This window comes from Pteropus vampyrus, unplaced genomic scaffold (genome assembly GCF_000151845.1).
Source record: "Pteropus vampyrus isolate Shadow unplaced genomic scaffold, Pvam_2.0 Scaffold13, whole genome shotgun sequence".
Taxonomy (NCBI): domain Eukaryota; kingdom Metazoa; phylum Chordata; class Mammalia; order Chiroptera; family Pteropodidae; genus Pteropus; species Pteropus vampyrus.
The window spans coordinates 9,227,148-9,252,683 of record NW_011888794.1 but is presented as its reverse complement, the minus strand read 5'-3'; the positions used below and the strand labels follow the sequence as shown (position 1 = coordinate 9,252,683).

General features: G+C 34.3%; 1 protein-coding gene across 4 annotated transcripts in view; it reads left to right on the top strand.

The window, feature by feature from the left end:
- The window catches only part of PCDH17 (protocadherin 17), a 96,668-nt gene extending 72,929 nt beyond the window's left edge, over positions 1–23,739 (top strand). For all 4 annotated transcript variants that reach the window (XM_023525151.1, XM_011381046.2, XM_011381053.2 and 1 more), the window contains one exon: positions 18,987–23,739. In XM_023525151.1, coding sequence (XP_023380919.1) covers positions 18,987–19,669 — 683 coding nt within the window. In that variant the 3' untranslated portion in view covers positions 19,670–23,739. The remainder of the gene's footprint in view (positions 1–18,986) is intronic.
- Positions 23,740–25,536: the final 1,797 nt, after the last annotated feature.

Here is a 25,536-nt window from a genome sequence, read left to right as displayed (position 1 = left end):
TGGTAAGATTTGGAAGAATATCTCTCACACACACATTTTTTCCTGATTTCAGTTGAATCTTATACTCAGCAGCATCAATTTTACTGGCATATGTACTTATGTCTTATGCCAAATTTAGTTTACTTATGAATCATTATATAGAAGACATTTTGATTTAGTCATATCAATCTTGTTTTAATTTCTCTGAAATCTACTTTTTAATTTGCCCCATTACCATTCATAGCAGTAATGTTATGCTATCTGGGTATTTTGACAGTCTGTATTAGATTCCTAGGGATGCTGTAACGAAATACTGCTAACTGGGTGGCTTAAAACAACAAGAGTTTATTATCTCACAGTTCTGGAGGCTAGACGTCCAAATGCAAGGTATTAGCAAGGCCATGCTCTCTCCCAGCTCTTGGAAAAGTATCTTTTCTTGCTTCTGCCTAGCTGCTGGTCGTCGCTGATCATCCTAGACACATCACTCCCATCTCAGCCTTCGTGGTCATATGGCATTCTCCTTGGGTAACTGTCTCTGTGTCAATTATTTTCTCTCTTGTAAGGACATCAGTCACTGAATTAGCGTTCCTCCTAATATTAAGTGACTTCATCTCAAGTAATTATATCTGCAAAGTCCCCATTTCCAAATAAATCACATTCTAATTTTCTAGGTGGACATAAATTTTGAGGGGCACTATTCAACCCATTCTACTTTCTGGACCCCCAACTTCATGCCCACCCTGTTTATAAAATCCATTCACTCCCCTCCGAAACCATCTAAATGTCTTAATCCTTTCCAGCATGAACCCTAAGACCCAAATCTTGTCTATTATTTGAATTAATCAAATATTAATTCAAAAAATCTCAAATTTCAGTACCTAACTCGGGGCTGGGTAAAACTCTGGGTATGTTCCATGCTTGGGGCAATATCATTCTCCTTCCACAGACCTATCAAATTAGAAAACAAGTTTCCTGCTTCCAAAATGCAATGGTGGAGCATTTGGGATAGATATTCTCATTCTGAAAGGGAGAAAATTGAAAGAATAAAGAGCTTACTAGTCTAGAGGAGGCTAGCAATGCAGCAGGGTACATGCCATCAGTTGTCAAGTCTGAGAGTAATTATCTGTATCATAATGCTCTATTCTTTAAGCCCACTTGACCTGCTGAGGCAGTCACCTTTCCTTCCTGGTCCCTTTATCTGTACCCCATCTTTGTTCCTTTCAGTCTATCAGCAGTGTTTCTGCTACTGTGAGATTCTCAATAATTTCATCTTCTGTGGATGCTGAGGATGCGTCCACAGAAATGTGTACCCCATCTCTAATCCTGACCTCTTTGGATGGTTGATCAGATCCCTAAATCACATATCTAATCTCTATAGCAAATGACTGACTGGCCACACCCTTGTTCCTTGTCAGAGCATGCTTATCAGACAGGAAGAAATTTTTCCCAATCAAGTGGTGCTGGTTCCTTTTTTTAAAAGTTCCTTCCTCAATGAATCTCTTTCCTCTCGCATTTTACTGTAACCAGGGAAGCGAAACCAGGCCGCACCTGTCTCTCTGCTTGGAAGTCTTTTTATCTAAGTACCCAAGCTCATCACTAAGTTCTTTCCACCGACAATGTGGCCAAGTTTCCTGCTACTTTATAACAAGGAGTGCCTTCCAGTGTCCATTAACATTTCCACTTGAGACCTCATGAGAACCACTTTTAATGTTCACATTTCTACCTACATTTTGTTCATAATGCTATAGCCATGTATGCATTCTCTAAAATGACAGAAGCTTTCTCTTCAGCTCTCGATCTTTCTGAGATCTCCGCAGAATTACCTTGAATATTCACATATCTTCCAATAGTCTCCTCAAGGCAGTCTCGGCTTTTTTAAATCATGCATCTCAAAACTCTTCTGGCTTATTCCTATCACCCAATTTCGAATTCACTTCCACATTTTTAGGTATTTGTTGCAGTAGCACCTCACTTCTGGGTACCAAAATCAGTATTGGTTTTAGGCTGCCATAATGATATACCATAAACTCGGTGGCTTAAAACGATAGACATTTCTTCCCTCCCAGTTTTGGAGACTAGATGTCTGAAATCAAGTATCAGCAGGCCCGTGCTCCCTGATGGTTGTGTGTGTGTGTGTGTGCGTGTGTGTGTGTGTGTGTGTGTGTGTGTGTGTTGGGGTGGGAGGCGGGGATTCTTCCTTGTCTATAGTTAGCTTCTGGTGGTTGCCAGCAATCCTAGACATGACATTACCAGCTCTACTTCCATCTTCACATGGCATTCTCCCTGTGTGACTATCTCTGTGTCTCAGTTTACTCGTCCTACAAAGACACCAGATTTTAGGGTAGAGCCCACTCCAATCCATGTGACCTCATCTTAAGTAATGACATCTTCAAAGACCCTGTTTCCGAGTAAGGCCACATTCTGATGTGCAGATTGACATGAACATTGGAGGAGAAGTTATCCAACCCAAGGCATAGCCCGTGCTGTTTTTTCTCTAAATTGGATGAGATGTGTTTTTCTGATCAAGGGAGTTCTATACCTTCTGTGATTCTGGTTATATTATTTAAAAAATGTCTGACATATTTTGAATAGGTCTAAAGTATTTTAGATATTGATTACTGAGTTTGGATTATTATCAAGAGAATGTAAAGTACCTTTTATGTAGTAAAATGGTCAGTGAATAGAAAAATTTAAATTTCTGTTAGGACTGAAAATTTGAGAATCATGTCAACTGAAAAAGAGACAAATGAGTCTGGTAATAAAATAATAAGTGAAAGCTGTAGATTATATAAACTTTTCCTCATATATCTTTGGCAAGAAGTAGATTATCTTTGTAGAATTTTAAATTGCACACAGTAACAAGAGGAGTTACAAATTAATTCTTTTCCTTCCCCCAAACCAAAATTCTGTATGTTCTCTGTTCTCTTTACTGCATTAAATATCACAATAGGAGGCATCATTTAAACATGTACACAAGACAGACTTATTTTCAAATTTTTCCATCTGTTGTGGGAATATTCTTTAAAAATAGGAGAGAAACATACACAAATTAAACATGAAGTCAGGGGAAAAAAGAAAAAAAAAAAATGAAACATCTGCTGGCCAGCAGCGCATGGTGGTGTTGTGGTGGGTGGAGTTTGAGCTCCCTGATGTTAACTACTTGACCTGTTTTAACATTGGAATCCTGCATAATTACATTCCAGGGGAAGAGCTAACAATCAATGTTGAATAAAGTTGGTAAGAAGAAAGTGAGACTATTTAAAATATAAAGCTACTTTTGCTAACTGACAGGCGTTTTTTTTTTACAGCACTTTTAGACTGCAATCGATTTTATATATTTACTGCACGTTTCAATAAGATTAATGCAAACAAAATGTTCTTTTTTCTTAAGTCTAAGACATTGATCCATTATGCAATCTGTAATCAACCTAAGTTAGAGTTTCATAAAAACAAAGCAAAAAACAAAACAGTAGCATTTTGTAAATTTCATACTACATAAATGGTTTATGTCTAGTTAAAAAAGTAGAAATTGTTACAGAAATATGCGTATTTCTCATTACTAAAGCTAATACACTTAAAAATCGAAAGTTTCTAGGTGATTGTATAAAGAACTCAATAACAAATTCTTTCAAGTTCTAGACAATATACAGTGTGTAACTAACATTAAGATGTAGTAAAAATTTTTATTAAAGCCTTGCTCTCTAGGAATAATAAAGAATAGATATTTTGCAACTTTAATTTTGGTGTTCTGTTTGTTTACATCTACTCACTATAGCAGAAAAGTTTTTACTTTATTTAGAGTAAATGAATCCATCCTCACAAGAGTATTTTTCTTATGGACATAGGAATTCATATAGTTACTTTGTACTGTTTCTATCTTGTCTAAACTTAAATACTCCAAAAAAGTAACTTTTCTTCCAATCAGACTCAATCATTTGTATCTGGGGAAATACCAGGGACCTTATCTTTTAGGGATTGACCAATCTAAAGAATTCTAATATAAAAATTGAAATCAATAGAGGATTCATGATTCAATTGGCCCTTTTTTCCCACTTGGTTTTTCCATTTGTTAACTAAAAATATTTTATTTTTCAAGCATTCCCGACTTTGCTTTCCTTTGCTATCCTCACCCTACACACCATCACAAGTAGACTTCAGTCTGTTGATCTGCTTCCTCCAGGTGAGCCTTTTCTTCATCTGCTAGCTTTCTTCTCTGTGATCTGAATTGTACTTGTTAGATGATGGCACTCTTAAGACTATACACACATAAATGGCTAGATATAGCAACATCTATAGCTGTAGATCTATTTGAAAGTCTGAAGATATCTATATCTGTATCTATAGGTATAGAGATTGATCCATATAGCCATGCAGACTTTATTTATTAAAAGAAAAATAGCATAGTTAATAAGTAATTTATTCTATTGTATCCGCATTGGTACTATTAATATTTCAGGAAAAGCTGTGTAGTGTTAGGGTTTGAAAAAAGAATCTAAATATTCATTTATAGTGGGTCTTTTATTTAATATTGTTAACTAAACTTAAGTGACCCAATTCTTATTTATGTACTAGTAAAAAAATCTACTACTTATAGTAATTTCATTTTGGAAGTAGTGCAGGAAATGCTACGGAAAAAAAAAATTGATGAAATGGAACTGTACAGGGCTGGTACAGAAAAGGGATTTGACTACTTTCCTGGATGTTTAGTTGTGGTATAAAGCAATCTGCTCCACCGTTATAGCCCAAAGAACTCTGTTTCACCTGAGAAACAAAGTCCCAAATTCTTCTTTCCTTTGGACAAGCAATTACACTCCATATTAAATAAGTGTTGTTTTGTGAAAATGGATTAAAGGCTTCTTTATACATCACTTTGTAAAATTTTTTACACATCACCCTAATGTAGATTCCCAAAGGCAAGGCAGAACCAAATTTATAAAAATTGCAATAGTTAGTGAAGCTCAATATTAAAATCCCTTGAATTCGATAAATTTTGCCAATACATTTTAATCTCTAAGTGTGCTCTGAATGTGACTCAGATATTTTGGTAAAATGCTCTGATATTTGAAATAACTAGATGGATTAAGTGAAAGGCAGGAAGGAGTATCTAACTCAGGTGAAATTTTAGCTCACCACGCATTTTTCTGTGTCTCAAGAGTATACAGTCCAAGTCTTTGAGTCATTTGAATGCTTTAGAGAGATTTGTTTGGTTTCTGAGTAGTGTAATCTCTACATAAGGTAAACAAGCCAGTAGAGAAAAAGATTATATCAGGCTGTTGCTTTGCTTGAAAAATATGCATATATGTTATAGCAGTCTGACAATCACTGTTAAAATGATTTGTGTTGCTTTACTCATGCCAGAAATAAAAAGAGAGAAGAGGTTGCATTATTTTCTGTATGGAAATGAATGGAAATTAAAGAGAACATACAAGCAAAGGCCTTAAATAATGTTAGAGTTACAAGAGTTATACTCGTTAGTCATTTTGGAGAATGAGGTGGAAAGTTTGACATGCATATATGCATGTACACACACATCCATATAAAATCTTTCTTGTTACCTTTAAATCATTGTGAGTTCACATTCATTAAATTATAATCAGTTGGGAAAAAGTTATTTTTAAATTCTGTAAAAATTAAATTCAAGAATAATATTTATACCAGTAAAGCATTTTAGCTTTTAGAATATAATTTTTTTTTACATTATTTTATCTGTTCTTGAAGATCTCTTTCTCTTGATCTGACATCTATTTTCTGCTCATGTGCACACGTATGCTCCCTGGTACGTGTACATGTGTGTGCATGTACACACTTGTGTGTTACCATAGCCATCTACCAACTTAAAACACAGAACTATTTGGGAGCTGTGACTGAACATCAGGAAACCAGAAGCTGTTGTTAGGTGGTTTAGACCTTTATTTTTATATGTACTAAATGGTTCTTGAAGATTTTTGCCCTTAGGCAAGGCAACTTCCATTCATTTCCATCTGGTATAAGATGTGTGTTTTCATCATGTGTACGAAGGGTACACATAGAAAGATATGCATGCTTGGTTTTTAGTTATATGTCTTTGCTGATAGTTATCTGACATATTGGAAGGTATCATTTCAAACATATTTTTGTCAAAGTATCAAGTTAATGAAACGTGAATATTTTTCATTAACATATGTGCCATGATAAAAGTCTTGAATTTATAATTCAATTATCAGAGCTTACTGAATGTAATCTTTTCTCTATTTTTGTATATATATTTCTTTATTATTATACTAGAGTTATTATATGTAATATAATTATGTGTATGTTATAAAATAATCAGAATAACTATCTTTTTGCTTAAATCACTATTATCTCTCAAATATATGGTTCATACAATGCATATGGGTAATAAGTAGATCAATGAGTGATATATGTTAGACTGTGTACTTTTTAAATAAATGCTTAATCTTATAACACATCATTTATAGTTATAATTTTATACACAATTATTTGTAGATATATATTTTTAATAATAAAACTGTACTCAATAGAGAAGTTTCTATTTTCCAAGTAGTTCTAACTTAATAATGTTTTTTTTTATTTTGTAATAATACTTACCAAAATGACCATATTTACATTAATAACTAGCTAATTTTCTTTTGTGATCAAGTATATTTTTATCAATTCGATGAAAACATTAAAATATATATTTTACTAGAAATTTGTTAAATCATATAGTTAAATTTTATTACATCTCTAGGCAGACCTTAGATTTTAATACTAGAAAATTTTAGATCAAGGAATACACTCATCTGAACCTGAAAAATTAAAATAAATCACCTAAAAATTTGAGGTTAGAGTGACACTTTCTCAAATTTAATTCGTTCTCTTCTTTGGGGAGACACTTGGTGATCCCAAGCTGTGTGTCCAGTTAACAGTTTCCACACTCTCCAATTAACTTACGCCCTACAACATTCTAAAAGAATTTTAGGGTCCAATTTTCCTAAAGATTACAAAGAGATATTTTGTGAAAGAAAGGGTACAAATGTAACTTGTTAGAATTTAAGTTTACTTTTTCTTTGATGATAGGATTTCCTAAAGAATTTATTTGAACCAGACTATAGAGAGCTTTGAACACCAGATTATAACCTTTTTCAGTAATAACCATGAAAATTGTAAGCTACCAAAAACTGTTTGGCAGCACAAATAATCACTTCTTTCTTAGACTGAACATGTAGATCTTTAAATGGAAAAACTCAAATATACCATGCCTGAATTTAAAAAAAAAAAAAAAAAAAAACTGTCCCAGTAAATTCTCCATGATGTCAATATGAATTTCCTTTTAGATTAAATTTATATTATAAGTCAGAAAGTAAAATAAGTTCTCTATTTATATTTATTTCACTGTTATTATTACTTATGGGCAATGCACTTCAGTTTTATTGTTTGTTCTTTGTTCTGGGGATGTTTATCAATTAAATTACAGAAAGTACTCTCCAAGATAGTCTTAAAAACACCACTGTATATACTTTTTGATGTTTATAGTGCATTATGTATGGATAGGCTTTCATATCCTTTAAGAACACATTTTTATATTTCTCTGATTCAAAGGTAGCCTTCTCCAATAGCTTTTTGATTACAGAGCAGCGTCGTCCAGAGGACCAATCTCTTGTCTTTCTGTATGTGAATTTCCTGACCTCTTCTCCCAATTTCTTCATTGCTTCAGTGTGTCTTAACGATTACAAAATATTAAAGCTGTTACTAGAAAAATGGCTTGTCATTGCCAGTAAAACCCATTACAAGATACACTTCTGTGTATTTATTCTAGAACATGGATATTGAGTGTATTGATTTTGCTTAAATTTTCATTCTTGGGATGACCCAATCATACAGGATAAAAAAAAAAAAATCAGCTTCCAATAAACTTACAACACACTAAAGGTAATAACATAATGGTTTTAGAGAAGTAATTTTCAAGAAGAGGGAGGCCTTATTTAAAATGGCCTTATTTCTTTTCCTACTCTTTACATATTTGAAAAGTCTGTCTCTAAAGTAATATAGCAGTAATAGTGGTAGTATTAGCAGCTTATTGGAAGGAATTTTAGTAAGATTAGGGACAAATTGTTTAGGTTCAAACTGTCTTTATTTTATTCTAAAGTTACATTTGGGACGCTATCAATTTTAATAGTTCTCTCAGAAAAACCCATTTCACAAAAGGCATTTTGAGGGAAAATACGTATTTATTATTGTTACCCATGGAGCCAATCGGAGTTCTGTGTTTCCCCAACAGCAGTGGGGAGAGAGAGGGATAATGGTGATGCAGAAGTGTAGTTAGCATTTGTCCTCAGTTCTTCCTCTCTGATGCAGTGAAGAATCACAAGTCAATGAGACTTAGAGAAGATTTATTAAAGATATATTTTAGAAAGGCAAAGAATGCCCCAAGGAGGCACATGGTCTCAGTGAAGAGCTGAAACAGAGCACTGTAAGACAATAACCAACACAAAGGGGCCACAAAAAGGCCACAAAAAAGGTCACGAAAGGGCAAAAAAAGACTCAGAAGGTGGAATGTCTGCATTATATTTGGGCTGTGATGGGAGGTCCCAAAGGCATTTGTAGGTGATTGGCAAGCGAGATCATTTGGATTGACACTTGGCTGCTATACAACTCTGCCTAGTGTGCATGTGCTTACCCAGAATTCTACTACCATCGGAGTGTTCTCTGGGCAATGTCTAGGCTGGGCCCCTGTTTCTTTGTTCCCCCTGTCACTCATGTCTGATAGCTACCTAACATTATCATTTGTGTGTATATGCATAAATATTGAGGACATTTAGCTTCAGTTTATTTTTTTAATTGTAATATAAATAATTTTTATAGGAATCATTTATGGAGTGGTATAGTTTATATATATAGATACATATATATGTATCTATATATATATATATACACACATACATATGTATGTGTGTATATATATATATATATATATACACACATACATATTTCTCACTCCTTTAACTCTTAAAAGAAAATATCCTTTGTATTACTTCTTCCTTTAAAATGTGCTTTTTAAAATACTGATCTGAGCGAGGCCCCCATCTGTTCTTTTGAAACTCTGTCCATCTAATTTAAGGTAACGTAATTGAAACTTTAGATCTATCTCTAGAGTACAGTTCTGTGAATTTAATTAATAGCTCTTAGAAATTAGGATGTCATTAAAAATATAAAAATATTAAAACTTTCTTAAAAATCAATCTTCTGGGAGTCCTAAATCCTATCGGCAGGCGTTGATTAGTAAATAATAAACAAGAGAAGATTAGTTGCACTTGAATTAACTGTTATCTGAGGATGCTAAAGATGATACCTGATTCTGTTTGTCTCTAACAAATGAAAACAAACAAGTGCTAGAAACAAAATGAACAACAAGATTTAAACTGATAAATAGATGTACATCCCAATAGAAATCAGATAGCAGGCATGAGAGAAAAACACAAATTAAACTATTTTGCTTGCTTCTCCCAAAGAATTTTGCTTAATAGGCATATTTTTTCATTGACCTTTCTGACAGGATTGCCAATTTGCTAGGAGGATGACTTGAATTTTAGATCTGTTCATCCATGTCATCAAAATAGTGTCATTATCAGAGATGGGGGTAGCTTACGCAGGCAATGAAAGCATAAGGAAAACATCCTCTCTAAAGTGAAGAATAGTAGCATATTTAAATAGTCTTGGGTCTGAAATTCACAGAATGAAGTTGCTAGAATTTTAAATTTGTCCTTGTAAACCAAACAGCTTTTACTAACTATTGCATGCCAGAGCATAGGTTTCTCTCTGCATATAAATCAGGTTCTTTTGGAAGCTGCATTAACCCTTGCAAGACTTTAAACTTAATAAAGGTATATTAATTAATTTATATATTAATGATAGCTGCCAGATAAAGTATAAGATATAGAGACAGCTAACTTAAACAAAAGAGAGAAACTGACACATTTGACAATAATGCCATAAAATCGAAAAAGTATAAAAGAAGAAACCTAGGTGAGAAGAGAGAAACTTACAGATGCTGAGGTGTAGTTTTTCAAGATACTCATTGTTTTCCATAATTTAAATTTATAAAGATGTGATTATTTAAATATAGCCTTTAATTTTAATGATAGTGTCACTGGCTTAAAAAACTCTCTAAGGGGAAAATATTCTGACCGTCACATTTCAGGTAGATATATGTCAGGCAGGGTTCGTTTATTTTATTTAAAATGGTACCCTCCATAATAAATCCAGAACTTTGGATTTTTATATAAACATGGTATTTAACAGACAAATCTGATGTTACTTTAAATATATGTCTCATAACAAAAGAGAGCTAGGATGTATATCTTCGTTTAGGTCCTGGAATCGAAAACTGACATTACAGCCTGATCTGAGTAATTGTGAAATGAATAATTCATGAGCAATAAATAGTCACTTCTATTATAGATTACCAATAGTATTTGATACCTTTTATATTTAATCTTTCTTTACATCAATGACAGCATGTTCTTCAAATTCAGAAATGTGATTATTGAGTGTGTTCTCCTCACTCAAGAAATAGAGCATGAAATAATGTACTATGTTATCAATGTTTTTATCTTCAAGGGGTATAAAGATTTCAAGGAGGCAAACAGACTACAGAATAATAAGAATTAGAGAGCAATGCTAGAATATACAACTCAATGGGGAAGTGATGGCATTATCTTCATCCAAAATAGAAATGCTTATTTTTGAAGAAAATTTTCAGGAATTGTCTTTCATTATTTATTCTTCTTGATATCCAGAATCAAGTTTGACAGGTTTCTGAGATTTGACTTCTACCTTATTTATGGTCATTCTCCTTGCCTTGTAGAAGTATTTATTATCTCTCACCTAGATGCCTGTAAGGTTCTTTCTTCCAGACCTTCTCTCTTCTGGCTTTCTGAAGGAAGGCTTTAATCTTTCAGATATGTGATCATATGCAGTCTTACAATTGGTTAATAATAATAATGAATCAAAGAAAGAGGGAAGAGAGATTACATAGATGTAGGAAGAAGATATATTTTTCTAGTACAGAAATATAAAATGTAAAATGTGTACTATTAATATAAAATACCAGTTGAATCCACACATATTAATGCTTTCTTTAGTTTAGTAATGGGATGAGATGCAGGCAGAATGAGTCTCATTGGGTTGGAATGAGTATGCCAGTGAATCATACCAGGACCTATTCTCTGTTGGAGACATCGTCCTTGGGGCCAAAACTCCAGATATCTCTTTCTAGAAGTAATGCTCATTTGAATACTGCTTGTCTTGTGGCTCATCCCAGTTTTGCAGGTTCATATAGACAAGCACCATTCAAACACCACTTTTCAATCAAGCACCTAAATATTTCAAGAATCTTCTGAGACAAGCAATAAATTGACCAAATACTTATATTAGTGCTCCATCACCTGCAGCATTAAATTTGGTCTTTTATTTCGAGCTTGTCCATTGTCTTAAATTCTAGCCAATTTCCCCTACACTATTATTTTATTTTTTGGCGTTGTAACATACGTCCTTTGATTTGTAGAGCTGGTTTTCTACTACTCTGTGAAATGCACACTCCTATTGTGCATTGTTTCACTTTCTATTCCCTTCACCTGGGTCACCCTCCTCCTGCTTTCCACCATCTGTTGAAACTCTGATCATCTTTCGAATTGCAGATCATGCACTTTCTCTTGTACAAGGCCTTTCACAATATTGCAGGTTACACTTTTCTCAGTATTTCTGTTGCTTGACATTCACCTGACATAGTTCAAAATGTAACTGATCATGAATTATTTCCCCTTTGCCGGTTTCAAACCTAACTTCGCATTTCCAATCAAAGTGTAAACTCCTTAGTGAAGAGTCGCAGTCTTGGAGACTGGAGAACTTTAGAGGTGGATAGACATAAGTTCATTCCCACAAACTTTTACTTGACACAACACCTGTTTTACCACGTTCTGTTCAAGATGCCTTTCTTTGAGCACTTCCAATGCCTTGGCACAAAGTTGGAGTTTAATTCACTCTCATCTTGTAAATAATTGAGTACAACTTCTTTAAACTAACTGCGGAACTACACACAACCTGTTGAATTTGAGCCGTCTTTATTCTGGTGGGGTATTTTGGACTGTATTGTTTTTCCTTGAGAGGCTCTGTCAGAGTCGTTTTCTCAAAAACAAAACAAAACAAAATTTGCTTCATTCAAATAGTCTTGCACTTCAGAGCCAGTTCTCCTCAGGGTACCTGTTAAGAAAGAGACGGCCCCATTCATGTGGGCCTTTCCTTCCAACTATCTGCTACTGCTCCAGATGATGGCTGCGCCTACAGCGTGAGACTGCGGGGGGTGGGCAGCTAAATTTCGAATGTGAATTAATCTCAGAGCATTGTGCCATGGTGCACAAGTATATTTGTGCCCTAGATTCCCAATGTGTGGTTTAGATTCTCATTACTTTTTATATTCCCAATGCTGTCATCTCAAATGTCCTTATATACTTTTGTTTTCATTCCTTAACATAAGTTTCCATTTAATTTAAGTTGTTTTTGTTTTTGTTTTTAATCTCAGGGCATTAACTACATGTAGTCAATATATATGCCCCAAATTTACTTGGGTAGACATGTCCAAAGGGTCCCAAACACTGAGCACCATCCCTGAAGGGGTGCAGCTTCATTGAACAGTAAGTGACAATGCTCCAAGTGTGCAAATACCCAGCCGCAATTGGATTCAGCTGAATTTGATATAGGCCAGTGGTTTCTGGTGTCTGAATGCAGCCGTGGCAATACATTCAGAAGCATTGTGCAATGCAGGTGCACGCTAGAGGATTAGCTCTCCAAAGCTGCGCGGTTTGACTATTTGATAGTATTATAATAATTCCTTCTTCAAAATGTGCTCTCCACCTATCAAAAGCAGATAGAATGGCATTTCACAACCATGGTAAAATCTGGAAGCCAGATTGGCAGTGCACCCACCTAAAAATACATATGTTTCTCTCACAGTATCCTTATTATGTGAACTATGGTCCTACATTCTGATTCCTTATGGCCAATAATTAGGAATAATTTAAGTTTCTGGGGTCTTATACCTAGTCTTTCATCATTATATAGCCACCAACATGTGAACAGGCATCCTCATAAAATGAGCAAATGAGCATATTGGAATGAGGTACATGATCCCCCTCACATTAAAAATTAGAAGCAAAAACACATCCCCCATCTGTGTGTTTATGTATCACTTACTTGATTAGTAAAGTAACACAGATCCCTGTGCACAAGTAAGAAACACAGGAAATACAATGCAGTAGATGAAACATCACTTAGTTAAAATAAAGTGATTGGTCTCAGATGTGACATTTTCCATTACCCTTCCCTTTTCTTCCCTGAATAAAGGATACACCGAGCTTATTAAAAATTGTGTTAAAATTAAAGCTGGCAGTCATGTGAGCACTAACAGGGTAAAAAGCATGTGTGAAATTGTAATATTCGAATATTCCTTTCTTTTTATTCTGACACAGAGGAAAAAAGTTTTGAGACAACTTTCCAACACTGTCTCTAGAAATAATACCCAAAGTGAAATTTTTACCCCTCTTAGTCAGAGTGGTATTTTTAACTAATATGCTAGTAAATGGGGCATAGAAATCATAAATGGAAATGATTTGAATGAATATAGATTGTTAAGGTGCCATTTATATGGCATGACTCACCCTGTCATAACAAGTGTAAGGGGTTTATAGGACAGTAAAGAGTAGTAAGTGAATAATACTATCGCCAAAAAAAAGAGAAAGAATTGTTTATGTTAGAAAAGTGTCAGTTCACAAGATGTTGCAAATTATGTGAATTTATTGAAAGAAAAAATTTATTAGAGATTTGTTGGACTATATTCTATTTCAGTATTGATGTTTTTCTCTGATATGTTAGAATACATTTGGATAAATCATAATCTGTTGTACTTATAAAGAAAGGTGTGTGCATGTGTGATATTGTGTGTATGTGCTGACAAAGAAAAAGACAGTAAAAGCAAACAGTGGTTACACCATTAGAACCTTTCAGCAGAAAAGTAGTATATGTGAGCTGCCATTCTAAGATTTGGGCTCTTCATGGTTTGCTGATAGATTCTCTGTGATGGACGCCTCGTTTACATTCTGTAGAGTTAATCTCCAGAACACTTGCCCCAGCCATAAATAGAGATGGTTGCCTGCTCTCTGCTTTTCTAAGCAGCTAATTAGGTGTTGTGAAAGCTTACGTTGGTGAAAGAAGGTAAATTAGAAATAAAAAAGAAAAATGAGAGCAAATAAAAAAAAATGGACTTCCATTTATAGAGTTGTCTACTTGGAAACAACTCTAATTTTAAGATGCTGTTAGAAACAGTAGCAACCACCACAGTAATAGAAGAACACTACCCTATTTAAAACTATTTACAAAGCACAAATAAAACCATTTTGTTAACAGTCATTAAGCAGAGAAAACTCAAATGTCCTTTCTCCCATTGCCACTGCACTTTAGAATTTGCTCATTGATGCCCTGACTTATGGATTTGAGTTTTCAGAATTTTAAGATACTGACAATTATTTCCTCATTATAAAACATTAAATCAGATGTGTATCTGAAACTCTAATGCTAGAAACAATATGCGTGTTTTCAGAAGTACAGATATGTGGGCTCCCTGGGCAACAGGCAAGTTTGAAACTAAGGGGAGGAAATCCTTTTATGTTTGCTAATGTTTCCCTAAGTGGTAACAAGTTGCCAACTCTCTCTTCGGGTGGTGTAGTAATGCTTCCAAGACAGAAGAAATAAACTTAACTTCTAATTTGTGATAAATTTGTGCCGGAGAGTGAGATAGATTATAATAGAAAGGTAGATTTACTCCGAAATAAGAAATTTTGTGGATGGGTTCCTTGACGTGTTTCCTTTGCAGTGAACACCACGGAGCTGCAACACACAAGGATTTTTCCCGACTTTTCCCCAAAATAACTGTGTTCAGCAGAGGCCCCCTTAATCTTTGTTAATCCTTGCTGGTTTAAATAGTATTCTGGCTTCAAATTTTAATCTTATGCATAGTAATTGTTGGCCCCTCTACCCATCATTGAAATGGCTATGCATTCCTAATGAAACAGGGACATTACAATATTAAAACTACACTATAAACAGTAAGTAGGGTAGCCTTTGTAAAAGATTGCTAAAATCCAAATAATTAAATGGCGGATAATTTAATGTTTTGCCTAAATATTTTCTTTTCACTTACATAGACTTAACTTACACAATGATAATTACTTTGAAGGTATATTTTGGCACAAAATGATCACTTGCCTACTATCTCTGAGATTAAGTTATTAAACTGCTTGGTCTATGTTAAAAAAAAGAGAAAATGTTCAGATATGTCAGCCAATATAAATATGCAGATTTCAGATATCTTTATGTCTAAATCAATTTGAATTATAGAAAGTTCTAAAATTAGAGGTAGTGAAGTTGATCCAATCATAGATTTTAAAAAGTTATATATATATATATATTTCCATTATGCACATATAATGTTCTACATGTAAATATGTTTATATATACTTATATATGTTTATGTTATCCGTTATATTATGAATATAGACCTTTCCTGTTTGTTTTATAGTTTCACCTGTAATTTTATGGCAATTGCTGAGACTTAATTTTCAGGAATGCATTGGCTATTCATTTGAGTTTTAAATTTTATATGGACTGTATGGTGGAGAAAACTCAATTTTATCACACACACATACAAATAAAGATCTGTGTGTGTGTGTCTGTGTCTGTGTCTGTGTGTGTGGTTTATGGTACAGCTGAACTAAGAGTACTATTGTTGTTTGAATGACTGTGTCATTTGCAAAAAATATTATAGAAGTTAAGATGCAAAATTGAACTAATTAAGATTTCGATACTTCCCTTTGGGGGCTTGTATAATAGTCAGATGTGGCTATAGGAGTATAGAAAATGATTCTTAATACTAAACAAGTTATTTAAATTTATCTGATTGTTACATGATCCTTCAGGGATTCATATATTTTAAAAATTAGACTCTGTAAACTTTCCCTATAGGCATAACTGCCCAGATTTCCAGCTGTTGGACCTCAGAATTGTTTTCTCTTTGCAATATGAACATGCTTATCTCTCAGTTTTTCTCATCTGCATACTATTTGAATTATGCCTTCTTTCCGGCAAAGGGTGCGTTCTGTGAAAGGGTAATCATGTTATATTGAGGAAAGGATGAAAATGAAGATAAATAATTTCTTTATAATCCTAGATTCGTCCAGAAGAAAAAAGGGAACCTTGGATCAATTATTTTTGCTTTGATTTCTTCTGTCCAGGATCTCTGAGTTTGTTTTCTGATGAAGATATCAAATGTATGCAAATAGCAACTGTCTATATAATTTGCTTTTTTTTTTTTTAAATATCTGTAGCCTGTAATTCAACATATTTAATCTGAGATCCATTTTCCCTAAGGTGTAGAAGTTTGATTATCTACATTTACAGCCCTAGCTTAAGAAAACACTTCACACTATTATTCTTTATTAAACATATTTAGTTTATTTAGGGAATTTTTAAAAAAATATATAGTAAAAGGTACACATGGCAGAAATATGGCTCTTTTTTTATATTCCCCTTCCTCTTCTTTTTCTGTTTCCCTCCTTCCGCCTTCCCTTCACTTAGCTTTCCATCTTCTCTCTTTTTTCTCTTTCTTTTTTTTCATTTCTTTATTTATGTTACTTCAGAAATAATTTCACTCTCTCACGAATTCTTATTTGACCCCTGGCAGTTATCATTCACTTTACGCTCATAGTTTCTGCTCTTGTACAAAAGTGTCCATTCAATTCTTTTCACTGTCTGTGAACTGCTGCCATCAAATTACAATCTAATCGCAAGGTGAACAGCTTATAATGTATCACAATCAATACTCAAAATTTGCTCCCTAGGGTGTGACATAAAAGAGCCAAGCAAAAAGCTGCAGATTTTCAGCAGTAAAGTGCAAACAATCATTTTATGTTGATGGTTTCAAATTCAATGTCGATTTACACTTTCATATATCTGCATTATTCTATCTCTTTCATTCTCTTCTTAAATTCATATTGAATTTATTCAGTGCTAGGCTATTTAAATGGCCGAAATTGAAGGCCAGTCAATATTGGAATATAAAACTATGGTAGTATGTTTCAAGAAGAGTATATGGGTTGTAAAGGAAGTTTTTTAAAAATTATCTCTCAAAGATACAAAAGTATTGCCAAGAAAAATAGGTAGTAGAGTTTTGTACTGCGTTTTTGAAGGATAAAATTGATTTAATGAAATGATGCATACTTTTTTTCTAACACTTACTGATGCAGATAGGTAATTTTTATGATTCTCACTCAGAATATGTAAAGAAAATAAATACCTAATATTTAACTTTTCTGGATATTCTTTTGTTTTTGAGTCTCTGGGTGAATAGTTCAGTTTGAGACTACATTTAAGCATTCTTGGCTGCATTATATAATAAACAACATATTTCATTCACTCACAGGTAAATATATTTTTAAAAATATGACAAAATTGAAGTAGAGGCGAGTTACTTAAAGACTTTTTGAACATTTTGCTAGTGTGCATGATACATGCTATGAAATACCACAGTATTTTTGTTTTAAGACACCATTTTGATTCCTTTCTAAAAAATGTTAGTCTCATATGAAATTATTTTACCCTAAAACGTCATGAGATAAATCAAGTTGTGGTTTATTTATTTTTTCTTTTTTGGAGAGGGAATTATTTATGTGTTCTAAACATGAACTCAGATTTTATTTTTGACTTTGAAAAGTAACGATATAAATTTACACTGCTATTACATTTGTTCTTTTAAATATTTTTCACGTGAACTCTTTTTCCTTGCACAAGACACTATAAATTTGTAGGGATCCTCTCATATCAATGACATGGCAATCCCAAGAGTTCTAAATGTGTAGGAAATTCTCTTCCCATCACATACAACTAAATTGTAAATATCCTCTCCTGAAAAAGAAAAAGTCCCTGATTTACAACGTATCATTAGACATTAAAGGTAACAACCATTTGTGGATGAAAGGGACCACTGGGAAGATATCATTCAAAGTTATAGTTTAAAATATCGAGGTCATGGATAGATGCAGCTGTTGACATTTTCTTTCATGTTTTCTTGCTCAACATCTATTAAAATAGGAATTATTAGAGAATGCTTCATTTAGATGTTCTATATGCTTACTGGCAAAAGAGAGAAGTTAAAATTCTCACAGAAAGCATTATCATTTAAAATAAGAAATCACAATTTGTCATTCATTCTGAACTCCCTCTGTTGACTAAATTCATTTTCACCTACTAATACCAAAAACAGAAAGCTGAAGTGAAGAAAAGTGATTACATGATCCATACCTATATCTAATAAAACAAGAATGCACACTTTTTGACAAGCTATTCATAACACATTCTGATAGAAAATTCCATTTGCTACTCTCAGTAGGAATAGTAGGCTTTTAAAGGAAACCTTTTATTTTATGACTGTCACCAAAATAACAATTACAAGCAAAATGAGGATAAAACATGGGGAAAAAAAGCAGCTTATAGCTTGTTATAGAACTTTGCAATCCAGTTTTTGCCCTGTTATTTGATTTGAAACATTAATCCTGGTAATCCTTTTTGAAGTTTACTGTTTCCAGGATGGGTTATATAGAACAAAGACTATCTGATATCCTCAGGAAATTAGTTTACAGCGATGTGCTATTCTACTGAGAATGATTCTCCAATGGCCACTTTTCACTTCTTCTGATGCTATGGGAATTCGTTAATACCTAGAGAATAGACTTAAATAAAACCATTGTCTCAACCAGCAGGTTTATGCAACCATCCTGAAATGTTTTAATTATTGTTTTCTTTTCCTTTTTAATTAAGAGACCAGAGGTCAAGCAAGCCCACTGAGAGTTGGTGGCAGCCTTGGTAGAAATGTAGCGGAAACCCTTATGATTGGATGTGCTGTTTTCTCTTTTGTTTTGCAGAACCAGAAGAGTGCGTTAATTGCACAGATGAATGCCGAGTGCTTGGTCATTCTGACAGGTGTTGGATGCCACAGTTCCCTGCAGCCAATCAGGCTGAAAACGCAGATTACCGCACAAATCTCTTTGTACCCACAGTCGAAGCTAATGTTGAGACTGAGACTTACGAAACTGTGAATCCCACTGGGAAAAAGACTTTTTGTACATTTGGAAAAGACAAGCGAGAGCACACTATTCTCATTGCCAATGTTAAACCTTACTTAAAAGCCAAACGTGCCCTGAGCCCTCTCCTCCAAGAGGTCCCCTCAGCATCAAGCAGCCCAACCAAGGCATGCATCGAGCCTTGCACCTCAACAAAAGGCTCTCTGGATGGTTGTGAGGCAAAACCAGGAGCCCTGGCAGAAGCAAGCAGCCAGTACTTGCCCACTGACAGTCAGTATCTGTCGCCCAGTAAGCAACCAAGAGACCCTCCCTTCACGACTTCGGATCAGATGGCGAGGGTCTTCGCGGATGTGCATTCTCGAGCAAGCCGGGATTCCAGCGAGATGGGCGCCGTTCTCGAGCAGCTGGACCACCCCGCCCGGGATCGGGGCCGAGAGTCGGTGGATGCCGAGGAGGTCGTGAGAGAAATTGATAAGCTTTTGCAGGACTGCCGGGGAAATGACCCTGTGGCTGTGAGAAAGTGAAGGGGGGAAAAAAAGAAAGAAAGAAAGAAAGCATTGGCATTTTCTTGTCTCTTCTGTTGATTTAAATATGATCCCTCCTGGTGACAACCCGGGACACAGGGATGAAGAGAGACCAATGCTACTTTAAGGCTTTTAGTGAACATCTGAAGTGCCCACAAGTATGTTCTTTTCACTGCTGTTTCTTTTTCAGAGATAACAATGGTTTTGTTTCGACCAAACTTATATTAGGACAGAAATAATGATGCTCAAAGAGAAAAGAGAAAAAGAGAGAGCGAAGAAAGAGGAGAGAAGATGAAGGAGGATGAGGAGGCGAGTTACCTTTTGACAATCTGTTAGGAAGGTATGCGGTGTGAGAGTTGAAGTATTTCTGATCACTCTAAGACTGTCCTCCGTGATTTATGCTGACTTAACTGTTTACCTATAAACCCCATACAAAGCAGGGTCATAATTCTGTGATCTGTGGTGGATTTCGAGCAGTCATCACAGGCTCCTACTGAAAGTCCCGAAAAGACCTTGCAGTAGTCCAAGCTACACCAAACATTAACACATATTTGTGGTAAACATTTCTGTATAAAGTTACCTGCCACACATATAAACACAAAGAACATTCCACGTCTTTAGTCGAAAAAAATTTAAAAAATAAATAAAAACAAACTCGGTCATTTGTAAGACACCTCATGTCGTATAAAAGTTAAGTGTAAAAAGATATAGTCCATTTTGTCCTGCACACACATAGACTAATTCACTTCGTTAAAGGAGAAGAAAATTTAAACTTTTAAAATGCCTCTTTAGCATTTTAGTGTCCAACAAACATATAAATAATGATGGATATGTTTTAAATTTGACCTATAAAAGTTTTGAAAGCTACTTATCACTGAGTGATAACATTCAGAGAAAATTAACATGATTAATATGTTTTACTCATTTGTGGACACTAAAATAGCTCAGGAAAGCGAAAATGTCTTAGACATCCACAAATCACATGACCATTTAAATGTGCAAATGTAAGAAGATTCAATGTGTTTACATCAAATGACATATTTTTATTGATTTATTGCAGATTCAGTGCATATGAGCCAAATTGTTGAGTGTATAAGAGCTATATTGTGTATTTTATTAAATTAATATATAGTTGTGTTGCAAAAATATTTGGGCTTATATTGTAAATGGCAAGTGTTGCCTCGGTAGCTGTCGAACTCTATGAGTTTTGTTTTTTCCTGCTTCCTTTTCGCCATGGAGTGTCGGAAGCAGTGCCTCAGAGCAAAGTCTCTCGTTAAATGTATAGTCTACCAAGTACTACAGTACATAATCTGTTCAAAATGTGTCTGAATGAGCTGATGGAGCTATCTGAAAGGTCGAAAAATACATTTGTCAGTCATGGTTATGTGCAAGTCCTTGTAGAAGCTTTTATTAAAGTCATGCTAAATCACAAGAATTACATCTGTACCAATACCTGACACTTCTTCATGTTTTCCCAATAACATGCAGCTTCTGCCTATGTAGATATCATACTGTCAATTGGTTCTCAAAAGTATGTTAAGTGGTTCAAGATGCGTGTTTCCCATTTATTTCAAAACCATGAACAATGCTTTAATGCATGTGTGGTACCAGCACTGGTTACTTGCATCGTGTAGTGTTTTTCAAGAGGTCTGGGTCTTAACAAAATATTTTTCCTTTTTCTCAGTGCTCTTTTGCCTCTTTTTATTGGTGTCCCTTGAGAACAGCACACCTCTATTCCTTTGTTTGGTTGCACCTTTTCTTGTGACATTTAGCAAGTTTCAAACTTACTTCCATATGAGGCTAGGAAACCTCAAATTTCAGGAATTGGGAAAAATAAAATTAGCACTTGCAGAAGTAGCAGCAGATGGGAAAATGCCTTGATTGACATTTTCCTTCAGCGTTTAAAATTTTTGGCATTTTAACAGCTTCATGACAAACAGCTTCCAGCCCATACCTTAGAAAATGGGGTGCTGAGTTAAATAAGGCCTGTTTGTGCACTGGAGCAGAAAAATGTATTATTTGCAAACTGGTGGAGAATTCTGTGCCTTCTTTTCTGGCCACCAAGCCAGTGTAGAAAAAGCGTAAATGTCATAAAATCCTTATATTAAACACAAAAACAAGAGCAAAAACAAACATTGAACTGATTTAAGTTTTGTAATGTTAAACTTCAACAAATTCAACTGAAAATATTTCCGTCAAATGCTGTCAAGACTGTAGACTGTACCTCGTTTGCAAAACTGCTTTGAAAGGAAGAGTGGACGACTCCCATCAGCCTTATTCTCTCGAGAACTGTATCTGGTTCCTAGTTACAGCCTTTCCAAAGCTCTACTCTTGGTTCTTATTATTTGTAAGTGTTTAAATTAGAAGAGAAAGGATCTTGTACACGTGAAACCTAATTGACTCTATATTTTGGACAATTTATGTACCTGAAACATGTTGTCTCTGTTATATGACGTTATTTTTTTTTTATTTTTATTTTTTGCCAGGAGACTACAGGTTGATTTAGCTTGATAGCAGGAATTTGATGGAAAACAGATTTCCATTTAGTCTTACCAAGTGTTGCCTCTCTCTGACTAGACAGATAGCCACTTAGTAAAATCTAAGGCAGTATGTAAATGAAACCAACAAAGAGAGTAGGGGGTATTTTTAAAACATTCTTAACTTTGAGTAACCATTTGTTCAATTTATTACATGTGTCTGAAGACATTAAAATGCTATAAGGTTTTAAAAATTGGTTGTGCCAATGTGTGAGGGATTTACCTTTAGGCTCTCCATCACCAGTGATTTACTAGTGTTAGCTGTTTAACTCATTACCTGTATTTAATAGTGATTATTTATTTACAAGTTAATGGTAATTCAGCAGTCAGGACCCTAAGCTTTTACAGTTGAGTTGAGGGAATCTTGCTTTTACTTATTTGGCTGGCAACTGCCTTTATCACAGACCTCTGGTGCTTGGCTTCTGAGGAAGTCTATGAAATGCCAAAATCACCACTTTGGGGAGCAACTTGCTCTAAGGGGTGATGCATGATCAAATTGTGATATTTCAAGGGGTTTCAGCATAATTCAGAATGTGAAAAAAATTGTCTTAATTCACATCCTCCATTTATTAACCCCTCAAACAAAATTCCACACATTCAAAATGAATAATTTGATAATACTTTGTCTTTTAGGTCTTTAAAAAACTGAAGTCCAGCACAGAAAAAGACTTTATAGAAAATTTCATGAGAGAGTCAAAGTTCTAAAAATTATTTACTGATGAACTAAAAAAAAAAAAAAAGTAACAGAAGAGTCTTTTCATTCAATGTTAATGATGAAAAAAGATCTTTTCATCCAAGTTAAAAATAGTGAGAATCAGTGTTAGTTAACCTATACCAAAGTAAACATTAAAGAGACATATCACGCAATTTCAAAGAATGCTTTCATATTATTTCTTAACCTGACATCCTTAATGTAGGCAATATGCAAATATTGGCTTGCTACTCCATAAATTAATTGAATTCCTGGTTGGAAAATTGGCTTGTTTTGTTTTTCTACATTAGCTGATATCTTGTAAAACATCCTTTAAAGGATCCAGGTCCTGCACAATTTAAAAAATGACACCATTAAAAGAAAAAAAAAATGTCATATAGTAATAGAGCAGTATGCTTTATTAGAACCAGATTAAAAGCTGTGTGTTGCCTAATGGAGGAGAAGTTGCTGAGATCAACAGGTAGACTGAGGTCTGACATAATATATGCCCACTCGTTATTGTCTAATTATATTCTTTTGACAACAGACAACATTTATCAGAGCGTTAATTCAAATGAGAGTTTTGGCTATCAAGATGTGTTGGTTCGAAACATAATTGAATGAGACCCAAATAAAGTCTGACTTCCCTGGCCCCGGTGTTTTGCAGGTTGGCTATTCCCATTTATCAGCTCCATCTCTCCATAAGGTTCCTAGCTGCACCAAGGACAACAACACAAGCAGCATACATTATATGGATTTATCTCAATGCTATTGTTTAATGGCTGTGTTTAATGTGACCTATCTGGAAAATGAGGACTCCGAATAAAAAGCTATTACTAATAGTGGCGTTGCATTCCCTTGAATTTATTAACACACAAGTCATGTGTTACACGGGGACACTGATCATAATTATTTTGGAAAGTTAACTGTGGCGTCACAACTGTTTTCGCTAGTTATTTGTTTGCTGGTAAAAAAAAAGATTTTAAAAAATTTACGTAACAGAAATGTCACTAGGTTCTCAGAGGAATGGGTTAACAATCTTTCAGATAGCTTAGATAAGCTAGCTAGTCAAATAATGACCGGGGCATCATAGTTTAATGATACTTGTGGCTTTTAATATTTATAATTGGTTTCAAGATAATTTGGCACAAGATCCTAAAGGACTTAAGAAATTTCATTTTTATAAACCCTCTCATAATCTTACGTGATTTATAAAAGCATATATTACAAATGGCATTTTAAAGTAAATATATATTTGCTATGGCATCTAAAAATCATAAGCCTCTCTTTCTACTCGTTCGACAAACATCTACTGAATTTCTATTGTGTGGTCACCCTGGGCTATTATGCCCTAGGAGGAAACAGTAAACAAGGAATGCTGCCTGGTTCACAGTCTGCTGAGAGACAAACAGGTAAGTTAGAGCTCACATTACTGTTTATAAATCTGATTCAGCTGTGGGCATTTTCCTTAATTACTCCGCATATCCATATTTCTGCTTTTTCACTCTTAGTGAGTGGCATCTCCTAAATTACAAATCTATATAATATTCTGCCAATTTAGATGTTTTCCTCTTAATTTTACTTTTCTTCTGAAAGCATTACATATTTCAAGGAAAGTATATTGCTTTTTGAATTTAAGAAGAGCTTTATCTTTTAGAGTTATTGGGATAGACGGAATGGCTTATCCATTCATTCTTCTGCTCATTTATTTGTTGACTTCTTTGTTTCTTGAGCACCACATAGGTATCAGGTGCTATACAAGGACCCTGAACTACAAAGAACTAAACCAATTACATTCGTCCCTCGATTTACACAGATTATCCATTCCACGCATCTTTCGCGCAGAAGAAAATTGCATAAAAGGAGTCCACCAGTATGAAAAAAAATACTAAAGAAATAGGTCAATATAAGTCATAAAAATACTTATTTCACATATTTTCACAAAAAAAGTTAACGAAAATTTAGAAAAAACAAAATAAATTTTACTTTCTGTCGGTGTCCGTACTGTAATCTAAAGCAATCAACCTTCTCCTTTAAATTAGCCCAAAGTCACTATTTTCATTGCTCAAAATATTTAGAAGTATTACTTGGTTTTCATTATTTATGTTTATGTTTTTGGATGATCTTTTGCCAACTCCATCTCTTGCTGAGTTTTCATAAATTCTTTAATATTCACTGCAGCATTTTAAAAAATCTTTTCAAAATTTTAAGGCTCGTTAGATGTTTGTATCAATATTTAGAATTGCGGTTTCCAGTTCTGTGACCAATTGAAGAGCTTTGTAAATGTTTTCTTCAGTGAATGAAAATGGTTCAAGATCATAAAACAGTACCAAGTTTAGAATACTCTTTTTGTGATTTTATGTGAATTGCCCTTATATTTTGTTGAGAATATTGGTGCAGCACTGCTTATGTGAAAATCGTGCTTGCTTTCCTAGGAGTGTTTTAGCTTCAGGTCAGCCAACTAAAAAAATAATTACACAAACCAAAATTAATGCTGATAAGTTCTGTTTATAGGGAAATTTCCAATTCACAGAACACTTTCACAAATTACAGGACAATACAGAGTTAAAAATTCTGAAGCTCAAGGAGGTAAATGTCCTTATCTAAGGGCAATAAGCTAGGAAGCCTTAAGCCCACAC